This window comes from Saccoglossus kowalevskii, chromosome 19 (assembly GCF_978046115.1).
Source record: "Saccoglossus kowalevskii chromosome 19, keSacKowa6.1, whole genome shotgun sequence".
Taxonomy (NCBI): Eukaryota; Metazoa; Hemichordata; class Enteropneusta; family Harrimaniidae; genus Saccoglossus; species Saccoglossus kowalevskii.
The window spans coordinates 5,483,189-5,508,158 of NC_140659.1; the positions used below are offsets into that span (position 1 = coordinate 5,483,189).

Consider the following 24,970-nt stretch of genomic DNA (forward strand, 5'->3'; position numbering starts at 1 on the left):
CAATAACATGGTACAACTGACAATAACATGGGTGCAACTGACAATAATATGGTACAACTGACAATCACATAGGTACAACTGACAATATTTACATGGTACAACTGACAATTACATGGTATAACTGACAATTACATGGGTGCAACTGACAATTACATGGTACAACTGACAATAACATGGGTGCAACTGACAATTACATGGGTACAACTGACAATTACATGGTACAACTGACAATTACATGGTACAACTGACAATTATATGGTACAACTGACAATTACATGGGTGCAACTGACAATAACATGGTACAACTGACAATTACATGGTACAACTGACAATTACATGGGTACAACTGACAATTACATGGTACAACTGACAATTACATGGGTACAACTGACAATTACATGGGTGCAACTGACAATTACATGGTACAACTGACAATTACATGGGTACAACTGACAATTACATGTGTACAACTGACAATAACATGGGTACAACTAACAATCACATGGTACAACTAACAATCACATGGTACAACTGACAATCACATGGGTACAACTGACAATCACATGGGTACAACTGACAATTACATGGGTACAACTGACAATAACATGGGTACAACTGACAATTACACGGTACAACTGACAATTACACGGTACAACTGACAATTACATGCGTACAACTGACAATTACATGCGTACAACTGACAATCACATGGTACAACTGACAATCACATGGTACAACTGACAATCACATGGTACAACTGACAATTACATGGGTGCAACTGACAATAACATGGTGCAACTGACAATAACATGGTACAACTGACAATAACATGGTACAACTGACAATAACATGGGTACAACTGACAATTACATGGGTACAACTGACAATTACATGGGTACAACTGACAATTACATGGGTACAACTGACAATTACATGGGTACAACTGACAATAACATGGGTACAACTGACAATTACACGGTACAACTGACAATTACATGCGTACAACTAACAATCACATGGTACAACTAACAATCACATGGTACAACTGACAATCACATAGGTACAACTGACAATCACATAGGTACAACTGACAATTACATGGTACAACTGACAATTACATGGTAAAACTGACAATAACTTGGTACAACTGACAATTACATGGTACAACTGTCAATAACATGGGTACAACTGACAATTACATGGTACAACTGACAATTACATGGGTACAACTGACAATTACATGGGTACAACTGACAATCACATGGTACAACTGACAATCACATGGTACAACTGACAATAACATGGGTACAACTGACAATTACATGGTACAACTGACAATAACATGGGTACAACTGACAATTACATGGGTGCAACTGAAAATTACACGGTACAACTGACAATAACATGGGTACAACTGACAATAACATGGGTACAACTGACAATAACATGGGTACAACTGACAATTACATGTGTACTACTGACAATTACATGTGTACTACTGACAATTACATGGTACAACTGACAATTACATGCGTACAACTGACAATCACATGGTACAACTGACAATCACATGGTACAACTGACAATCACATGGTACAACTGACAATCACATGGTACAACTGACAATTACATGGTACAACTGACAATTACATGGTACAACTGACAATTACATGGGTGCAACTGACAATTACATGGGTGCAACTGACAATTACATGGTGCAACTGACAATTACATGGTACAACTGACAATTACATGGGTGCAACTGACAATTACATGGGTGCAACTGACAATTACATGGTGCAACTGACAATAACATGGTACAACTGACAATAACATGGGTGCAACTGACAATAATATGGTACAACTGACAATCACATAGGTACAACTGACAATATTTACATGGTACAACTGACAATTACATGGTATAACTGACAATTACATGGGTGCAACTGACAATTACATGGTACAACTGACAATAACATGGGTACAACTGACAATTACATGGGTGCAACTGACAATTACATGGTACAACTGACAATTACATGGTACAACTGACAATTATATGGTACAACTGACAATTACATGGGTGCAACTGACAATTACATGGGTGCAACTGACAATAACATGGTACAACTGACAATTACATGGTACAACTGACAATTACATGGGTACAACTGACAATTACATGGGTGCAACTGACAATTACATGGTACAACTGACAATTACATGGGTACAACTGACAATTACATGTGTACAACTGACAATAACATGGGTACAACTAACAATCACATGGTACAACTAACAATCACATGGTACAACTGACAATCACATGGGTACAACTGACAATCACATGGGTACAACTGACAATTACATGGGTACAACTGACAATAACACGGTACAACTGACAATTACACGGTACAACTGACAATTACATGCGTACAACTGACAATTACATGCGTACAACTGACAATCACATGGTACAACTGACAATCACATGGTACAACTGACAATCACATGGTACAACTGACAATTACATGGTACAACTGACAATTACATGGGTACAACTGACAATTACATGGGTACAACTGACAATCACATGATACAACTGACAATCACATGGTACAACTGACAATAACATGGGTACAACTGACAATTACATGGTACAACTGACAATAACATGGGTACAACTGACAATTACATGGGTGCAACTGAAAATTACACGGTACAACTGACAATAACATGGGTACAACTGACAATAACATGGGTACAACTGACAATTACATGTGTACTACTGACAATTACATGTGTACTACTGACAATTACATGTGTACTACTGACAATTACATGGTACAACTGACAATTACATGCGTACAACTGACAATCACATGGTACAACTGACAATCACATGGTACAACTGACAATCACATGGTACAACTGACAATCACATGGTACAACTGACAATCACATAGGTACAACTGACAATTACATGGTACAACTGACAATTAAATGGGTGCAACTGACAATAACATGGGTACAACTGACAATCACATGGTACAACTGACAATTACATGGGTACAACTGACAATAACATGTGTACTACTGACAATTACATGGGTACAACTGACAATTACATGTGTACTACTGACAATTACATGGGTACAACTGACAACAACAGGGGTACAACTGACAATTACATGGGTGCAACTGACACTTTCATGGGTACAACTGACACTTTCATGGGTACAACTGACAATAACATGTGTACTACTGACAATTACATGGGTACAACTGACAATAATATGTGTACAATTGACAATCACATGGGTACAACTGATAATTACATGGGTACAACCAGAGGTACTTAGTACATTACTTGGGGTTTACAACTACGGTGACATGATACAAAGATCCCGCTACAATCTCGCTCTCGCATAAACGTTCCAACTCAAAAAAAATGCATATGCACATGCCCGAGGTAACTGGGATATTGGGATGTCCAGGTGGATCGAAATAGCTGCTCACAATATGACGGATTACGATAACTATATTTACATGGGTACAACTGACAATTACATGGGTACAGCTGACAATAATATGTGTACAACTGACAATTACGTGGCTATAACTGATAATTACATGGGTACAACTGACAATTACATGGGTACAACTGACAATTACATGGGTACAACTGACAATTACATGGGTACAACTAACAATTACATGGGTACAACTGACAATAATATGTGTTCAACTAACAATCACATGGTACAACTGACAATCACATGGTACAACTGACAATTACATGGGTACAACTGACAATTACATGGTACAACTGACAATTACATGGTACAACTGACAATTACATGCGTACAACTGACAATCACATGGTACAATTGACAATCACATGGGTACAACTGACAATTACATGGGTACAACTGACAATAACATGGTACAACTGACAATTACATGGTACAACTGACAATTACATGCGTACAACTGACAATCACATGGTACAACTGACAATCACATGGTACAACTGACAATCACATAGGTACAACTGACAATCACATAGGTACAACTGACAATTACATGGTACAACTGACAATTACATGGGTGCAACTGACAATTACATGGGTGCAACTGACAATCACATGGTACAACTGACAATTACATGGGTACAACTAACAATTACATGGGTACAACTGACAATAATATGTGTTCAACTAACAATCACATGGTACAACTGACAATCACATGGTACAACTGACAATTACATGGGTACAACTGACAATTACATGGTACAACTGACAATTACATGGTACAACTGACAATTACATGGTACAACTGACAATTACATGCGTACAACTGACAATCACATGGTACAATTGACAATCACATGGGTACAACTGACAATTACATGGTACAACTGACAATAACATGGTACAACTGACAATTACATGGTACAACTGACAATCACATGGTACAACTGACAATTACATGGGTGCAACTGACAATTACATGGTACAACTGACAATTACATGGGTACAACTGACAATTACATGGGTGCAACTGACAATTACATGGTACAACTGACAATTACATGGGTACAACTGACACTTACATGGGTACAACTGACAATAATATGTGTACAATTGACAATCACATGGGTACAACTGATAATTACATGGGTACAACCAGAGGTACTTAGTACATTACTTGGGGTTTGCAACTACGGTGACATGATACCAAGATCCCGCTACAATCTCGCTCTCGCATAAACGTTCCAACTCAAAAAATATGCATATGCACATGCCCGAGGTAACTGGGATATTGGGATGTCCAGGTGGATCGAAATAGCTGCTCACAATATGACGGATTACGATAACTATATTTACATGGGTACAACTGACAATTACATGGGTACAGCTGACAATAATATGTGTACAACTGACAATTACATGGCTATAACTGATAATTACATGGGTACTACTGACAATTACATGGGTACAACTGACAATTACATGGGTACAACTAACAATTACATGGGTACAACTGACAATTACATGGGTACAACTGACAATTACATGGGTACAACTAACAATTACATGGGTACAACTAACAATTACATGGGTACAACTAACAATTACATCCTCGGTGCAACTGACAATAACATGGGTACAACTGACAATCACATGGGTACAACTGACAATCACATGGTACAACTGACAATCACATGGTACAACTGACAATCACATAGGTACAACTGACAATTACATGGTACAACTGACAATTACATGGGTACAACTGACAATAACATGGGTACAACTGACAATCACATGGTACAACTGACAATCACATGGTACAACTGACAATCACATGGTACAACTGACAATTACATGGTTCAACTGACAATTGCATGGTACAACTGACAATTACATGGTACAACTGACAATTACATGGTACAACTGACAATAACATGGGTACAACTGACAATTACATGGGTGCAACTGACAATTACATGGTACAACTGACAATTACATGGGTACAACTGACACTTACATGGGTACAACTGACAATAATATGTGTACAATTGACAATCACATGGGTACAACTGATAATTACATGGGTACAACCAGAGGTACTTAGTACATTACTTGGGGTTTGCAACTACGGTGACATGATACCAAGATCCCGCTACAATCTCGCTCTCGCATAAACGTTCCAACTCAAAAAATATGCATATGCACATGCCCGAGGTAACTGGGATATTGGGATGTCCAGGTGGATCGAAATAGCTGCTCACAATATGACGGATTACGATAACTATATTTACATGGGTACAACTGACAATTACATGGGTACAGCTGACAATAATATGTGTACAACTGACAATTACATGGCTATAACTGACAATTACATGGGTACAACTGACAATTACATGGGTACAACTAACAATTACATGGGTACAACTGACAATAATATGTGTTCAACTAACAATCACATGGTACAACTGACAATCACATGGTACAACTGACAATTACATGGGTACAACTGACAATTACATGGTACAACTGACAATTACATGGTACAACTGACAATTACATGGTACAACTGACAATTACATGCGTACAACTGACAATCACATGGTACAACTGACAATCACATGGTACAACTGACAATCACATGGTACAACTGACAATCACATAGGTACAACTGACAATTACACGGTACAACTGACAATTGCATGGGTGCAACTGACAATAACATGGGTACAACTGGCAATCACATGGGTACAACTGACAATCACATGGTACAACTGACAATCACATGGTACAACTGACAATCACATAGGTACAACTGACAATTACATGGTACAACTGACAATTACATGGGTGCAACTGACAATAACATGGGTACAACTGACAATCACATGCGTACAACTGACATTCACATGGTACAACTGACAATTACATGTGTACTACTGACAATTACATGGGTACAACTGACAATCACATAGGTACAACTGACAATTACATGGTACAACTGACAATTACATGGTACAACTGACAATTACATGGTACAACTGACAATTACATGGGTGCAACTGACAATTACATGGTACAACTGACAATTACATGGTACAACTGACAATTACATGGGTACAACTGACACTTACATGGGTACAACTGACAATAATATGTGTACAATTGACAATCACATGGGTACAACTGATAATTACATGGGTACAACCAGAGGTACTTAGTACATTACTTGGGGTTTGCAACTACCGTGACATGATACCAAGATCCCGCTACAATCTCGCTCTCGCATAAACGTTCCAACTCAAAAAATATGCATATGCACATGCCCGAGGTAACTGGGATATTGGGATGTCCAGGTGGATCGAAATAGCTGCTCACAATATGACGGATTACGATAACTATATTTACATGGGTACAACTGACAATTACATGGGTACAGCTGACAATAATATGTGTACAACTGACAATTACATGGCTATAACTGATAATTACATGGGTACAACTGACAATTACATGGGTACAACTGACAATTACATGGGTACAACTAACAATTACATGGGTACAACTGACAATTACATGGGTACAACTGACAATTACATGGGTACAACTAACAATTACATGGGTACAACTAACAATTACATGGGTACAACTAACAATTACATGGGTACAACTGACAATTACATGGGTACAACTGACAATTACATGGGTACAACTAACAATTACATGGGTACAACTGACAATCACATGGTACAACTGACAATCACATGGTACAACTGACAATTACATGGGTACAACTGACAATTACATGGGTACAACTAACAATTACATGGGTACAACTGACAATAATATGTGTTCAACTAACAATCACATGGTACAACTGACAATCACATGGTACAACTGACAATTACATGGGTACAACTGACAATTACATGGTACAACTGACAATTACATGGTACAACTGACAATTACATGGTACAACTGACAATTACATGCGTACAACTGACAATCACTTGGTACAACTGACAATCACATGGTACAACTGACAATCACATGGTACAACTGACAATCACATAGGTACAACTGACAATTACATGGTACAACTGACAATTACATGGTACAACTGACAATTACATGGGTGCAACTGACAATAACATGGGTACAACTGACAATCACATGGGTACAACTGACAATCACATGGTACAACTGACAATCACATGGTACAACTGACAATCACATAGGTACAACTGACAATTACATGGTACAACTGACAATTACATGGGTACAACTGACAATAACATGGGTACAACTGACAATCACATGGTACAACTGACAATCACATGGTACAACTGACAATCACATGGTACAACTGACAATTACATGGTACAACTGACAATTACATGGTACAACTGACAATTACATGGTACAACTGACAATAACATGGGTACAACTGACAATTACATGGGTGCAACTGACAATTACATGGTACAACTGACAATTACATGGGTACAACTGACACTTACATGGGTACAACTGACAATAATATGTGTACAATTGACAATCACATGGGTACAACTGATAATTACATGGGTACAACCAGAGGTACTTAGTACATTACTTGGGGTTTGCAACTACGGTGACATGATACCAAGATCCCGCTACAATCTCGCTCTCGCATAAACGTTCCAACTCAAAAAATATGCATATGCACATGCCCGAGGTAACTGGGATATTGGGATGTCCAGGTGGATCGAAATAGCTGCTCACAATATGACGGATTACGATAACTATATTTACATGGGTACAACTGACAATTACATGGGTACAGCTGACAATAATATGTGTACAACTGACAATTACATGGCTATAACTGACAATTACATGGGTACAACTGACAATTACATGGGTACAACTAACAATTACATGGGTACAACTGACAATAATATGTGTTCAACTAACAATCACATGGTACAACTGACAATCACATGGTACAACTGACAATTACATGGGTACAACTGACAATTACATGGTACAACTGACAATTACATGGTACAACTGACAATTACATGGTACAACTGACAATTACATGCGTACAACTGACAATCACATGGTAGAACTGACAATCACATGGTACAACTGACAATCACATGGTACAACTGACAATCACATAGGTACAACTGACAATTACACGGTACAACTGACAATTGCATGGGTGCAACTGACAATAACATGGGTACAACTGGCAATCACATGGGTACAACTGACAATCACATGGTACAACTGACAATCACATAGGTACAACTGACAATCACATAGGTACAACTGACAATTACATGGTACAACTGACAATTACATGGGTGCAACTGACAATAACATGGGTACAACTGACAATCACATGCGTACAACTGACATTCACATGGTACAACTGACAATTACATGTGTACTACTGACAATTACATGGGTACAACTGACAATCACATGGGTACAACTGACAATCACATGGTACAACTGACAATTACATGGTACAACTGACAATTACATGGTACAACTGACAATTACATGGGTGCAACTGACAATTACATGGTACAACTGACAATTACATGGTACAACTGACAATTACATGGGTACAACTGACACTTACATGGGTACAACTGACAATAATATGTGTACAATTGACAATCACATGGGTACAACTGATAATTACATGGGTACAACCAGAGGTACTTAGTACATTACTTGGGGTTTGCAACTACCGTGACATGATACCAAGATCCCGCTACAATCTCGCTCTCGCATAAACGTTCCAACTCAAAAAATATGCATATGCACATGCCCGAGGTAACTGGGATATTGGGATGTCCAGGTGGATCGAAATAGCTGCTCACAATATGACGGATTACGATAACTATATTTACATGGGTACAACTGACAATTACATGGGTACAGCTGACAATAATATGTGTACAACTGACAATTGCATGGCTATAACTGATAATTACATGGGTACAACTGACAATTACATGTGTACAACTGACAATTACATGGGTACAACTGACAATAACATGGGTACAACTGACAATCACATGCGTACAACTGACAATCACATGGTACAACTGACAATTACATGTGTACTACTGACAATTACATGGGTACAACTGACAATCACATAGGTACAACTGATAATTACATGGTACAACTGACAATTACATGGTACAACTGACAATAACATGGTACAACTAACAATTACATGGTACAACTGACAATTACATGTGTACTACTGACAATTACATGGTACAACTGACAATAACATGGGTACAACTGACAATTACATGGTACAACTGACAATTACATGGGTACAACTGACAATAACATGGGTACAACTGACAATTACATGGGTACAACTGACAGTCACATGGTACAACTGACAATAACATGGGTACAACTGACAATTACATGGGTGCAACTGACAATTACATGGTACAACTGACAATTACATGGTACAACTGACAATTACATGGGTGCAACTGACAATTACATGGGTGCAACTGACAATTACATGGGTGCAACTGACAATTACATGGTACAACTGACAATTACATGGGTGCAACTGACAATTACATGGGTGCAACTGACAATTACATGGTGCAACTGACAATAACATGGTACAACTGACTATAACATGGGTGCAACTGACAATAATATGGTACAACTGACAATCACATAGGTACAACTGACAATATTTACATGGTACAACTGACAATTACATGGTATAACTGACAATTACATGGGTGCAACTGACAATTACATGGTACAACTGACAATAACATGGGTACAACTGACAATTACATGGGTGCAACTGACAATTACATGGTACAACTGACAATTACATGGTACAACTGACAATTACATGGTACAACTGACAATTATATGGTACAACTGACAATTACATGGGTGCAACTGACAATTACATGGGTGCAACTGACAATTACATGGGTACAACTGACAATAACATGGTACAACTGACAATTACATGGTACAACTGACAATTACATGGGTACAACTGACAATTACATGGGTGCAACTGACAATTACATGGTACAACTGACAATTACATGGGTACAACTGACAATTACATGTGTACAACTGACAATAACATGGGTACAACTGACAATCACATGGTACAACTGACAATCACATGGTACAACTGACAATCACATGGGTACAACTGACAATCACATGGGTACAACTGACAATTACATGGGTACAACTGACAATAACATGGGTACAACTGACAATTACATGGGTGCAACTGACAATTACATGGTACAACTGACAATTACATGGGTACAACTGACAATAACATGGTACAACTGACAATTACATGGGTGCAACTGACAATTACATGGGTGCAACTGACAATAACATGGGTACAACTGACAATAACATGGGTACAACTGACAATTACATGGGTACAACTGACAGTCACATGGTACAACTGACAATAACATGGGTACAACTGACAATTACATGGGTGCAACTGACAATTACATGGTACAACTGACAATTACATGGTACAACTGACAATTACATGGGTGCAACTGACAATTACATGGGTGCAACTGACAATTACATGATACAACTGACAATTACATGATACAACTGACAATTACATGGGTGCAACTGACAATTACATGGGTGCAACTGACAATTATATGGTGCAACTGACAATAACATGGTACAACTGACAATAACATGGTACAACTGACAATAACATGGGTGCAACTGACAATAATATGGTACAACTGACAATCACATAGGTACAACTGACAATATTTACATGGTACAACTGACAATTACATGGTATAACTGACAATTACATGGGTGCAACTGACAATTACATGGTACAACTGACAATAACATGGGTACAACTGACAATTACATGGGTGCAACTGACAATTACATGGTACAACTGACAATTATATGGTACAACTGACAATTACATGGGTGCAACTGACAATTACATGGGTGCAACTGACAATTACATGGGTACAACTGACAATAACATGGTACAACTGACAATTACATGGTACAACTGACAATTACATGGGTACAACTGACAATTACATGCGTGCAACTGACAATTACATGGTACAACTGACAATTACATGGGTACAACTGACAATTACATGTGTACAACTGACAATCACATGGTACAACTGACAATCACATGGTACAACTGACAATCACATGGTACAACTGAGAATCACATGGTACAACTGACAATCACATGGTACAACTGACAATTACATGGGTGCAACTGAAAATTACACGGTACAACTGACAATAACATGGGTACAACTGACAATTACATGGGTGCAACTGACAATTACATGGTACAACTGACAATTACATGGGTACAACTGACAATAACATGGTACAACTGACAATTACATGGGTGCAACTGACAATTACATGGGTGCAACTGACAATAACATGGGTACAACTGACAATAACATGGGTACAACTGACAATTACATGGGTACAACTGACAGTCACATGGTACAACTGACAATTACATGGGTGCAACTGACAATTACATGGGTGCAACTGACAATTACATGGTACAACTGACAATTACATGGGTGCAACTGACAATTACATGGGTGCAACTGACAATTACATGGGTGCAACTGACAATTACATGGTGCAACTGACAATTACATGGGTGCAACTGACAATTACATGGTGCAACTGACAATAACATGGGTGCAACTGACAATAACATGGGTGCAACTGACAATAATATGGTACAACTGACAATATTTACATGGTACAACTGACAATATTTACATGGTACAACTGACAATTACATGGTATAACTGACAATTACATGGGTGCAACTGACAATTACATGGTACAACTGACAATTACATGGGTGCAACTGACAATTACATGGGTGCAACTGACAATTACATGGTACAACTGACAATAACATGGTACAACTGACAATTATATGGTACAACTGACAATTACATGGGTGCAACTGACAATTACATGGGTGCAACTGACAATTACATGGGTACAACTGACAATAACATGGTACAACTGACAATTACATGGGTACAACTGACAATAACATGGTACAACTGACAATTACATGGTACAACTGACAATTACATGGGTACAACTGACAATTACATGGGTGCAACTGACAATTACATGGTACAACTGACAATTACATGGGTACAACTGACAATTACATTTGTACAACTGACAATAACATGGGTACAACTGACAATCACATGGTACAACTGACAATCACATGGTACAACTGACAATCACATGGGTACAACTGACAATCACATGGGTACAACTGACAATTACATGGGTACAACTGACAATAACATGGGTACAACTGACAATTACACGGTACAACTGACAATTACACGGTACAACTGACAATTACATGCGTACAACTGACAATTACATGCGTGCAACTGACAATCACATGGTACAACTGACAATCACATGGTACTACTGACAATCACATGGTACAACTGACAATTACATGGGTGCAACTGACAATAACATGGTGCAACTGACAATAACATGGTACAACTGACAATAACATGGTACAACTGACAATAACATGGTACAACTGACAATAACATGGATACAACTGACAATTACATGGGTACAACTGACAATTACATGGGTACAACTGACAATTACATGGGTACAACTGACAATTACATGGGTACAACTGACAATAACATGGGTACAACTGACAATTACACGGTACAACTGACAATTACATGCGTACAACTGACAATTACATGGTACAACTGACAATCACTTGGTACAACTGACAATCACATAGGTACAACTGTCAATAACATGGGTACAACTGACAATTACATGGTACAACTGACAATTACATGGTACAACTGACAATAACTTGGTACAACTGACAATCACATGGTACAACTGTCAATAACATGGGTACAACTGACAATTACATGGTACAACTGACAATTACATGGGTACAACTGACAATTACATGGGTACAACTGACAATCACATGGTACAACTGACAATCACATGGTACAACTGACAATAACATGGGTACAACTGACAATTACATGGTACAACTGACAATAAAATGGGTACAACTGACAATTACATGGGTGCAACTGAAAATTACACGGTACAACTGACAATAACATGGGTACAACTGACAATTACATGGGTGCAACTGACAATTACATGGTACAACTGACAATTACATGGGTACAACTGACAATAACATGGTACAACTGACAATTACATGGGTGCAACTGACAATTACATGGGTGCAACTGACAATAACATGGTACAACTGACAATTACATGGGTACAACTGATAATTACATGGTACAACTGACAATTACATGGTACAACTGACAATTACATGCGTACAACTGACAATCACATGGGTACAACTGACAATCACATGGTACAACTGACAATCACATAGGTACAACTGACAATCACATGGTACAACTGACAATTACATGGGTGCAACTGACACTTACATGGGTACAACTGACAATAATATGTGTACAATTGACAATCACATGGGTACAACTGATAATTACATGGGTACAACCAGAGGTACTTAGTACATTACTTGAGGTTTGCAACTACCGTGACATGATACCAAGATCCCGCTACAATCTCGCTCTCGCATAAACGTTCCAACTCAAAAAATATGCATATGCACATGCCCGAGGTAACTGGGATATTGGGATGTCCAGGTGGATCGAAATAGCTGCTCACAATATGACAGATTACGATAACTATATTTACATGGGTACAACTGACAATTACATGGGTACAGCTGACAATAATATGTGTACAACTGACAATTACATGGTTATAACTGATAATTACATGGGTACAACTGACAATTACATGTGTACAACTGACAATTACATGGGTACAACTGACAATAACATGGGTACAACTGACAATCACATGCGTACAACTGACAATCACATGGTACAACTGACAATTACATGTGTACTACTGACAATTACATGGGTACAACTGACAATCACATAGGTACAACTGATAATTACATGGTACAACTGACAATTACATGGTACAACTGACAATAACATGGGTACAACTGACAATTACATGGTACAACTGACAATTACATGGGTGCAACTGACAATTACATGGTACAACTGACAATTACATGGGTACAACTGACAATCACATAGGTACAACTGACAATTACATGGTACAACTGACAATTGCATGGTACAACTGACAATTACATGGGTACAACTGACAATTACATGGGTACAACTGACAATTACATGGTACAACTGACAATTACATGGGTACAACTGAAATTACATGGTACAACTGACAATTACATGGTACAACTGACAATAACATGGGTACAACTGACAATTACATGGGTACAACTGACAATTACATGGGTACAACTGACAGTCACATGGTACAACTGACAATAACATGGGTGCAACTGACAATTACATGGTACAACTGACAATTACATGGTGCAACTGACAATTACATGGGTGCAACTGACAATTACATGGGTGCAACTGACAATTACATGGTGCAACTGACAATAACATGGTACAACTGACAATAACATGGTACAACTGACAATAACATGGGTGCAACTGACAATAATATGGTACAACTGACAATCACATAGGTACAACTGACAATATTTACATGGTATAACTGACAATTACATGGGTGCAACTGACAATTACATGGTACAACTGACAATTACATGGTACAACTGACAATAACATGGGTACAACTGACAATTACATGGTACAACTGACAATTACATGGTACAACTGACAATTACATGGTACAACTGACAATTATATGGTACAACTGACAATTATATGGTACAACTGACAATTACATGGGTGCGACTGACAATTACATGGGTGCAACTGACAATTACATGGGTACAACTGACAATAACATGGTACAACTGACAATTACATGGTACAACTGACAATTACATGGTACAACTGACAATTACATGGGTACAACTGACAATTACATGGGTGCAACTGACAATTACATGGTACAACTGACAATTACATGGGTACAACTGACAATTACATGTGTACAACTGACAATAACATGGGTACAACTGACAATCACATGGTACAACTAACAATCGCATGGTACAACTGACAATCACATGGTACAACTGACAATCACATGGGTACAACTGACAATTACATGGGTACAACTGACAATAACATGGGTACAACTGACAATTACATGGGTACAACTGACAATTACATGGGTACAACTGACAATTACATGGGTACAACTGACAATAAAATGGGTACAACTGACAATTACACGGTACAACTGACAATTACATGCATACAACTAACAATCACATGGTACAACTAACAATCACATGGTACAACTGACAATCACATGGTACAACTGACAATCACATAGGTACAACTGACAATCACATAGGTACAACTGACAATTACATGGTACAACTGACAATTACATGGTACAACTGACAATAACTTGGTACAACTGACAATTACATGGTACAACTGTCAATAACATGGGTACAACTGACAATTACATGGTACAACTGACAATTACATGGGTACAACTGACAATTACATGGGTACAACTGACAATCACATGGTACAACTGACAATCACTTGGTACAACTGACAATAACATGGGTACAACTGACAATTACATGGTACAACTGACAATAACATGGGTACAACTGACAATTACATGGGTGCAACTGAAAATTACACGGTACAACTGACAATAACATGGGTACAACTGACAATTACATGGGTGCAACTGACAATTACATGGTACAACTGACAATTACATGGGTACAACTGACAATAACATGGTACAACTGACAATTACATGGGTGCAACTGACAATTACATGGGTGCAACTGACAATAACATGGTACAACTGACAATAACATGGTACAACTGACAATTACATGGGTACAACTGATAATTACATGGTACAACTGACAATTACATGGTACAACTGACAATTACATGGGTGCAACTGACAATAACATGGTACGACTGACAATAACATGGTACAACTGACAATTACATGGTACAACTGACAATTACATGGTACAACTGACAATAACATGGGTACAACTGACAATTACATGGTACAACTGACAATTACATGGGTACAACTGACAATTACATGGGTACAACTGACAATTACATGGGTACAACTGACAATCACATAGGTACAGCTGACAATATTTACATGGTACAACTGAAAATTACATGGGTACAACTGACAATAACATGGGTGCAACTGACAATTGCATGGTACAACTGACAATCACATGGGTACAACTGACAATCACATGGGTACAACTGACAATTACATGGGTACAGCTGACAATAATATGTGTACAACTGACAATTACATGGCTATAACTGATAATTACATGGGTACAACTGACAATTACATGGGTACAACTGACAATTACATGGGTACAACTGACAATAATATGTGTTCATCTAACAATCACATGGTACAACTGACAATTACATGGTACAACTGACAATTACATGGGAGCAACTGACAATAACCTGGGTATAACTGACAATTACATGGTACAACTGACAATTACATGGGAGCAACTGACAATAACCTGGGTATAACTGACAATTACATGGGTACAACTGACAATATTTACATTGTACAACTGACAAATGTAGGGTGAAACTGACAATTAGACGGGTGCATCATTTTTGGTGAATTTAAATTGTAAATAAAATTATTAAAAATAGCGTGTTGTGAAATTTCTTGCAGAAAAAACATGAGGAAATTGAGAAAAGGTTGCTGCTTTCGTGTCTGTTATTTATTGGTACTTTTGCTGCTGAGTCATCGTTAATAGATCAAATGACTACTCACAAAGGATTCTGGGAAGGTTGCGTTAAAATCCTAGTATGTAAATTTTAAAAGTCTAAAACATGTATGATGCATTATAAATCTATTCATGGTGCATAGATTTATAATATAATCAATCAAACTTGATACATACATTTAACATAATGAGACCTTGAAGTACATCTTTTTTTTTTTTTTTTTTTTGAAATTGGCTGACTGACGGCCATTTTGTTTTAATGAATGTAGTTCTAGAGCCATATCTCTGACATGCTTTAATTCTGTTCAAATTTCATATGATAACCGACTACCTGTGAACACCGACTGGTTTCATTGGTCCTGTAAAACACATATAGACTTCTTTGTTAAAAATCCTGGCCAGACTGACCCCTGTGTACTTCTACTATTATTTCAATTCTTGTGTACAATTATTACCTAAAACAAAAAAAATCCCTATAAATAATGAAACCAGAACTGAGACAAAAATTATTCTGCATACGGCAGCCGATCATTAAAATCTAACTTATTCACTTATTCACTACGATTTATCGCTATACAGCATTACGTTATTGCCATGACTTAACCACAACCGAAACGCTGGAGAACAGAGCTTACCCTCGCTGACAAAGTGAAACTCATCAAGGAAGCACAGTCGTCAAAATTAACTCGACACCAACTAGGTCAAAATATGGCATCGGCAAAATGACTGCTACTGACATCATAAGAAAGAAAGCTGACTACCTGAGACAGTACGAAGAAAATGATGATGGTTCCCATCGACGAATCATAACAACGTCCAAATTTGAAGAAATTAACATCATGTTGTGGACATGGTTTTAACAGGCAAGGGCAGTGAAATTTTTTTTATACTGTTTATAGACAATGCTATATCTCATGGTCTGGACAATAGACTTTCACGCATTAAAACCAAGTTCTTTCCCGCAAATACAACATCGGTGTCACTGCCATTGGATCAAAGAGTTATTGTGCATTCAAAGCCAGATATCGAAAGAGACTGTTACCTTCAGTAATTGCTAAAATTGGCACAGCCGAGAGTGCTAGCAAAGTTGCGAAATCTGTCAATGTGTTAGACGCTGTTTACTGGATTAATGCGGCATGGAGTGAAACCAACAAAGAAACCATCAAAAATTGTTTCGCTAAGGGTGGATTTAATGCTGATATTGCTGAAACTGATGACAATGAGGGACAGGAGGACAAGAAATTACAAATTTGTTCTGGGGCCCTGTGTAGCGTGGAGCAGTATGTCAACTTTGACGACAACATACTCACTGACGATATGTACAGTGGCAATTGGGAACAGGAACACAAGACAGAAGAAGACAGCGGAGATTGTGATGATACAAATATCGATTGTGATAACATTGAGAACACAGACTCCAACAATGGCAGTGAAATGGCACATGAAGATGTAATATCCATGTTGACAAAATTACATCACTTTGCACTGAGTAAGGACTCATTATTTACCCGCGTTCAGAACTTAAAATCAATCACCAAAGCAGTAACTCTACAAAAACGCTGTGCTAAAAAGCAGTCAACATTGGACAAGTTTTTCATGAGATAATAGACTGGCATTTTATTTCCAATATCCTGTTATCAATTTCCTAAAACTTTGTTTTGGCTTCATCAAAATTCAACATAAATTATGCTAATTAAACAAACAGGTCATTTATTCTAGTCCTTTGAAACAACAAAAATGACGTACCTTTTGTTTCGTTATGCATTGTACACTAGTGTTGTTCTTTATTTATAACACCTTGTGTACTTATGTGTATTTTTTTATCCATGTAAATAAATTGTATTCATAATAAATGCGATTGTATGACATGCATATAAAGTGAGTGACTCCTATTATTGTTTATTATTGATTTTTTTGCGACCACGTCCACCCTGATAAAACCAACTCCCTTTGAAAACCGACCAAAAACATTGGTCTCATAGATATACAGATTAATTGGTTAGATGATTCAATTCAAAATGGTCGACTGGTGGCCATTTTGTTTTAATTAATGCTGTTCCAGAGAAATATTAGTCAGTATTTAAAAGTACTTGTTTGACAATCAGATACAAGATGACTAGATGTCAATCATTTTAATGTTAAAAAGTCATCATAATCAAGCATCAGCTTCTGGATCCATATGTTTATGTTTCAACTATATTACTATAAACAAAACTATATATCTTAAATTTGATAACTGACGAAGACTGTTTTTTGGCTTGTTGTTTTTTTTCAATTTGTTGATCTATAATGGCCATTTTTGTTCAGGAAAACACCTTATCAACATGGCATCAACTATTTTGACCAATTTCACTCGTGTTTATTTTATGACTTGATAAACACCAGAACTATTTGCTACACAAGACTAAAATCAATAACTATTTTATCGCATAACCAACTCTAAATGTTAAAACAACAAAAAAAACAAATTTGAATTGTAATTGTTGTTACCCAGTCTGAATTTTTGTGTGGAACTGTCACATGATTTTTTTCTACTCTTAAATCATGTATAAGATTATGTGCATTTCGTAAAGTTTATCATACTATATCGGCGATGATATTTCAAGTTAAGCATCATAAATGTGAGAGAGACGAGAAATAATATCACATAGTTAACATGTAACGTCTCTAAATTATTTTCTTGCAGAATTTAGAATCTGATGATCGTATTATTGTGGTGATGTTAGGAATGATGATGAATGTTTCCTTGAAAACAAGTGATGCATTGAAATCCATGGCACAAGAAATTATCAAAGCGAGTGTAGAGTATGTGACAAATTATGATGACAATATTAAACAGAGAAGTTATGGTTTGATAAGTAGACTTATATCATATAGTGAAGAATGTATAAACATTGCTTGTCAACACTTTCTACCAATGCATATTATGCATCTATTACCTGTAAGTATCTCTGTCACATTTGTATAATGGTATTCACTGGTAGCATAGTGGTTGTCGCATCAGATCGGTAGACCCAAGTTCAAATCCTACCTTAGGCTGAACATCGGGTCGACCCCTACCCTGTGTGCCACAGACTCAATGGGAAGGCCAATTCCACTGGCCGAGATTCATTCACTAATGAATGCGACTTCGGGGGAACCTTGGTTAAGGTGCGCAGGTGCTTGTGTTTGACGTCAGGATAGCGCATTAAAATTGCCATTTGACGGAGAGATGGCCACACAGCACTGTCATGTAGTCCCAAACATGAAGCACTAGCACTTGCAATTTGCACATATAAAAAAGTCAGGAGAGAAAACAGTGGCACTCCATGTCCAGAACTGTCGCCTGGTGTAACAAAATTATTTAAAAAAAATAGACGAAGTTTGTGTTATAATGCTTATTGGTCGGTTGCGAGATGTGGGGGTTGATTTCTAGTTTGTGCAATTTTTCGCTTCATTTCCTGGTTTCCAGCATTCTGATGAGCTATCAAACATTTACACAGCAAAATCAAGCCCTCTATGCAGACAAAGAGTGCACAAGTTTCTCAGCTAACCATGGAACTTGCCTATTGATACGTAAAGGTATTTTCATTATTTACAGGATGGTGAGGAGACAACACTAATTCATGCTGTTAAAATTCTTGCTGTTGTTACAAGATACAATGAGGGAGCGAGGAAAACAGTTGTGGAGTGTGATCCAGGTAAAACTACTTGTAGTTGATGTTAGAATACTAGTGAAACATCTCTGTTGAACATTATAGTAATCATAAATATGCTAAATGTGACTATGTTGAAATGTACGATGACCCATAAACGTGTGCCCAAGTACTCACAACTTTTATTCTGTAAAATACTTTAATTTAGCTGGAATTAATTTTAACTGAAAAGTTATTTTGTATAAAGTTTATATTCACTCCTTTCATTTGTGTAGAACTGAAAGTTTTGAGAGCATCATTGGGCGAGTGTGAAGACATAGTTGTTGCAGACAGTGCACTATGTATTGCCAATATGTGTCAGGACCGTGAGATCTGTGTTAGTTTGGTGGATACTAATATCATACAGGAATTATTGGCCAGAACAGACTCATTGAATTCTGCCATCAAACAGAACTGCGCCATTGCTGTAGCTAAGCTGGTATCAAATGATGTAAGGTAGGTGTGCAGTAATCTCCTTTATGATTCTCATCTAAAATGTGTGTTTTTTTATGTGATCACGAAAACATTTGAAGAAACAAATAGTTAAATTGCAAAATTTACAAAGTGACGCCAGTTGTGACACATTTTTTTTTTTGCTCTGCTTTTGACTTTGTCTTACTTACATTTGTTAGTCCCTGTTTGGCACAGTCTGAAAACAGGGACTTATGGATTGACCTCTGTGCATCCATGTGACCGTGTGTGTGTGCGTGCATATCAAATCGTATCAGATCTGATTCAAGATGCCTGAATGGCGACCATTTTTTATTGAAAAATCATCAAAATCAAGCATTTATCGGCTGTTTACAGTTGGATTTTGTAAAAAGTGATATTTTCGATTGCTTTGATATTATAAATAAAAGTACTACAGGTGGACCTCTTTCAGATTTGTTCATTTTTGTGACGATATGTCTTCAATTCTTTGATTGAAATGTGCATTTCTGAGAGCGGAGCTATCTCAGGCGAGAGGCTGCTTGTTTCACTATTGTGATCCTGGGTATGACAATAAAACTGCATCCGGTTGCAGAGTTCTTGTATATGGGAGAATGAGGTTACCCTTTGCCACAACTACCTCCAGTTTTGTTGATGTCAGTAAGGACATACAATCGTAAAAATCCTGCACAAACAGATTTGCATAGGTGGACAATATTTCATTTCATGTATGTTTCAGTTTATTTAGCATTTGTGAGAACCAGTGTGACTGGCCTGCCAAAGGGATGTTAAGGTTTTCATAATAAAAGTTATCAGTCACATCTGTTAATGTAATTTAGTTTCACTTACCCGTAAATCAAAAATCACTATTGTGATCACTCTGTATCACTTAATGTTTCATGCCTTGCATGTACAAAGATAGGATATATGTATAATGTGATTGCATAATATTCAAATCAATGTGAGGGATATATTTCAGTTTGTTGTTAACATTTGCTAATAATTGGTCTTGAAAAGTCTGAAGCAGGGGCAGATCAAGGTTTTGATAGCAAATATCTCATATTCCTATGGTCTGTTATGTCATTCAAAATCAGAAAATCATTCTCATTTTTAGTAAATTCTGGTAGACCTGATTACAACATGGTCATAAATGATGTATACAATCTCTCACTAGGGAGTTTGATACCTGTATTAGTTCTGTCATCAAATGTCTAATTCTTTGTGTAGAAATATTAGGTATTGTATTACATTGCTTAAAATATCTTTATTTGAATTTTATATCGCAGACATATGAAGAAACTGAAAGAACACAATGGGTTTGATATTCTACATTCATGTGTAAAACATCTCAAGTCTTAACCTTCAGTGTAATAGTAAATTAGCCAGATTGCACTAAAGGGATGAGCTCTGTTCGCGTACCTTGGTGAAGATATGGTACATACTCAATGAAGTAGACCAACACTGCTAGTCTAGCTTATCATTACATAACAGGACTTTGTGAAAACCTTTATTGCATTCTGTAATTGCTTGAGTACTGTAAAATACTTCATTTAAGCTGGAATTAATTTTCGTTGAAAAGACATTTTGGATGTTTTGTATGGAACTTATTTTGACAAATTGAATGTGAAATATAGAAAAAAGATATATTCGATGGATTTTATTTTCACTGAATCATTCCTTCAGCGAAAATAGTGAAAATTAATTTCAAGTGAAAATAATGTATTTTACAGTATACTAAAAACCTGGTTTAACACATTGCCAGTTATCATTAAATGATATCAGCTGGCAATGTATTAATTAAGGGATGGTTGTTATGTTAGATTGTTCATTTATGGTTATTTGTACTTAATACAGTATATCTACACACTAGTATATACTGTAAAACATGTTTAAATAGCTACATGATATTTTACCGAATTTGAATCCATGCATGAATTAACTGAATCTAAATTTAGCTAAAGTGTCAACAATCTCATTGTGAAAATGTACTTTATTTTAAATTAGTGACTTTTTGAATTAGCGAAATTACAGATTAGCTAAATTAGCTAAAATAACACGCTAGCTAAAAAGACATGCTATACAGTAATTTACATTTAATTGCTGTATGACAACTCACTTAATTACACAAGAACAACAAACACAGCAAATAATAAATTAATATTTAATCAATGAATATCTTCATTACAGATTTTTTAATTTGTTTTTTATTTTTTATAAAGCTATTTTGAGCTCTCATATTTAATATGAGTAATCATACCTTGTTCTGTCTACATACCTGCCTGATTTTTTTTTTTTTGCATTCAGGACAAGTTTTTGTTACATTCTTCACCAAGACATTATGCTTTTTTCTATACAGAATTTTTAGTTTCAAGAATCTGTTATGTATTTGTTATTTAATTAAGGTGTATTAATAATTTGTTTAATCTATACTTATTTCTCAGATTCAAATTCTAAATAAATTACAGCAAATCAAATAAAAGCTTTCTTTGAATTGATCGTTAATTAGTGACAGTTGACAATGTATTTAGTATTTGTACATATTGTTTTACTTTAATGGAATATATTCTGGTGTAAAACATCTATCATCGATTTGCTATTCACCTAATGATATACTGTACTGATTAACACAGAATAGTACTACTTGACTAACTTCTATTTTTGATGTAAAATTGATTCTGAAAATTCCTTGCTTCCTTAATTCATTTTAACCAATAAGCTTGTTAGCCTATGTGAATACACTTAAAAATGGCTTGGTGAATTGTTATGTAAATATGTAGTGGGCACAGAATTCTGTGTTATCACTGGTTGGCTGTCTCCATGACTTAAGTACATTACCATAGGAACTTGCATGTGCAGACTGACCTGTAGGCAAGATCAGATGCAATGCTTCTGACCAATTCACTTCTTCGTAGATTTTATTTAATTAAAGTCTCAAAATCTTAGGCATCATCTAGTCCATAATCTTGTTGGAATATCAACAAATTATTGTCTTCATATTTCATGAAAAATAATGATTGCACTAATTTTTAGCTCCGCTGTCGACTTTGTCAAGCGGAGCTTATCATATGAGTGATTGTCCGTCGTCGTCGTCTGTCGTCTGTCGTCCGTGTCAATGTTTTACTTTTTCGACTTCTTCTTGAAAACTACAAGCCTGAATGCTTTGATACTTGGTGTATATGTACCTTGGGTGGACCTCTCTTAGGTTTGTTCATTTCATGTTGATATCTTCAATTCTCTAATTTTGGTGAATATTTTTGTAATTTTTGGTAAAAAGTGATATTTTCGACTTCTTGTTAAAAACCGCAATTGCAATTGCTTTGATATTACATATATAGGTACTACATGTGGACCTCTCTCAGATTTGTTCATTTTGTAATGAT

The 24,970-nt window shown here is 36.7% G+C and overlaps 1 protein-coding gene across 1 annotated transcript in view; it reads left to right on the plus strand.

Annotated features, from left to right (window-relative positions):
* Nucleotides 1-24,272, plus strand: part of LOC102805441 (tetratricopeptide repeat protein 12-like) — a 76,989-nt gene extending 52,717 nt beyond the window's left edge. The window contains exons 11-15 of the mRNA XM_085493537.1: nt 17,433-17,567; nt 20,174-20,428; nt 21,068-21,167; nt 21,398-21,617; nt 22,877-24,272. Coding sequence (XP_085349663.1) covers nt 17,433-17,567; nt 20,174-20,428; nt 21,068-21,167; nt 21,398-21,617; nt 22,877-22,949 — 783 coding nt within the window. The 3' untranslated portion in view covers nt 22,950-24,272. The remainder of the gene's footprint in view (nt 1-17,432; nt 17,568-20,173; nt 20,429-21,067; nt 21,168-21,397; nt 21,618-22,876) is intronic.
* The last annotated feature ends 698 nt before the right edge of the window (nt 24,273-24,970 follow it).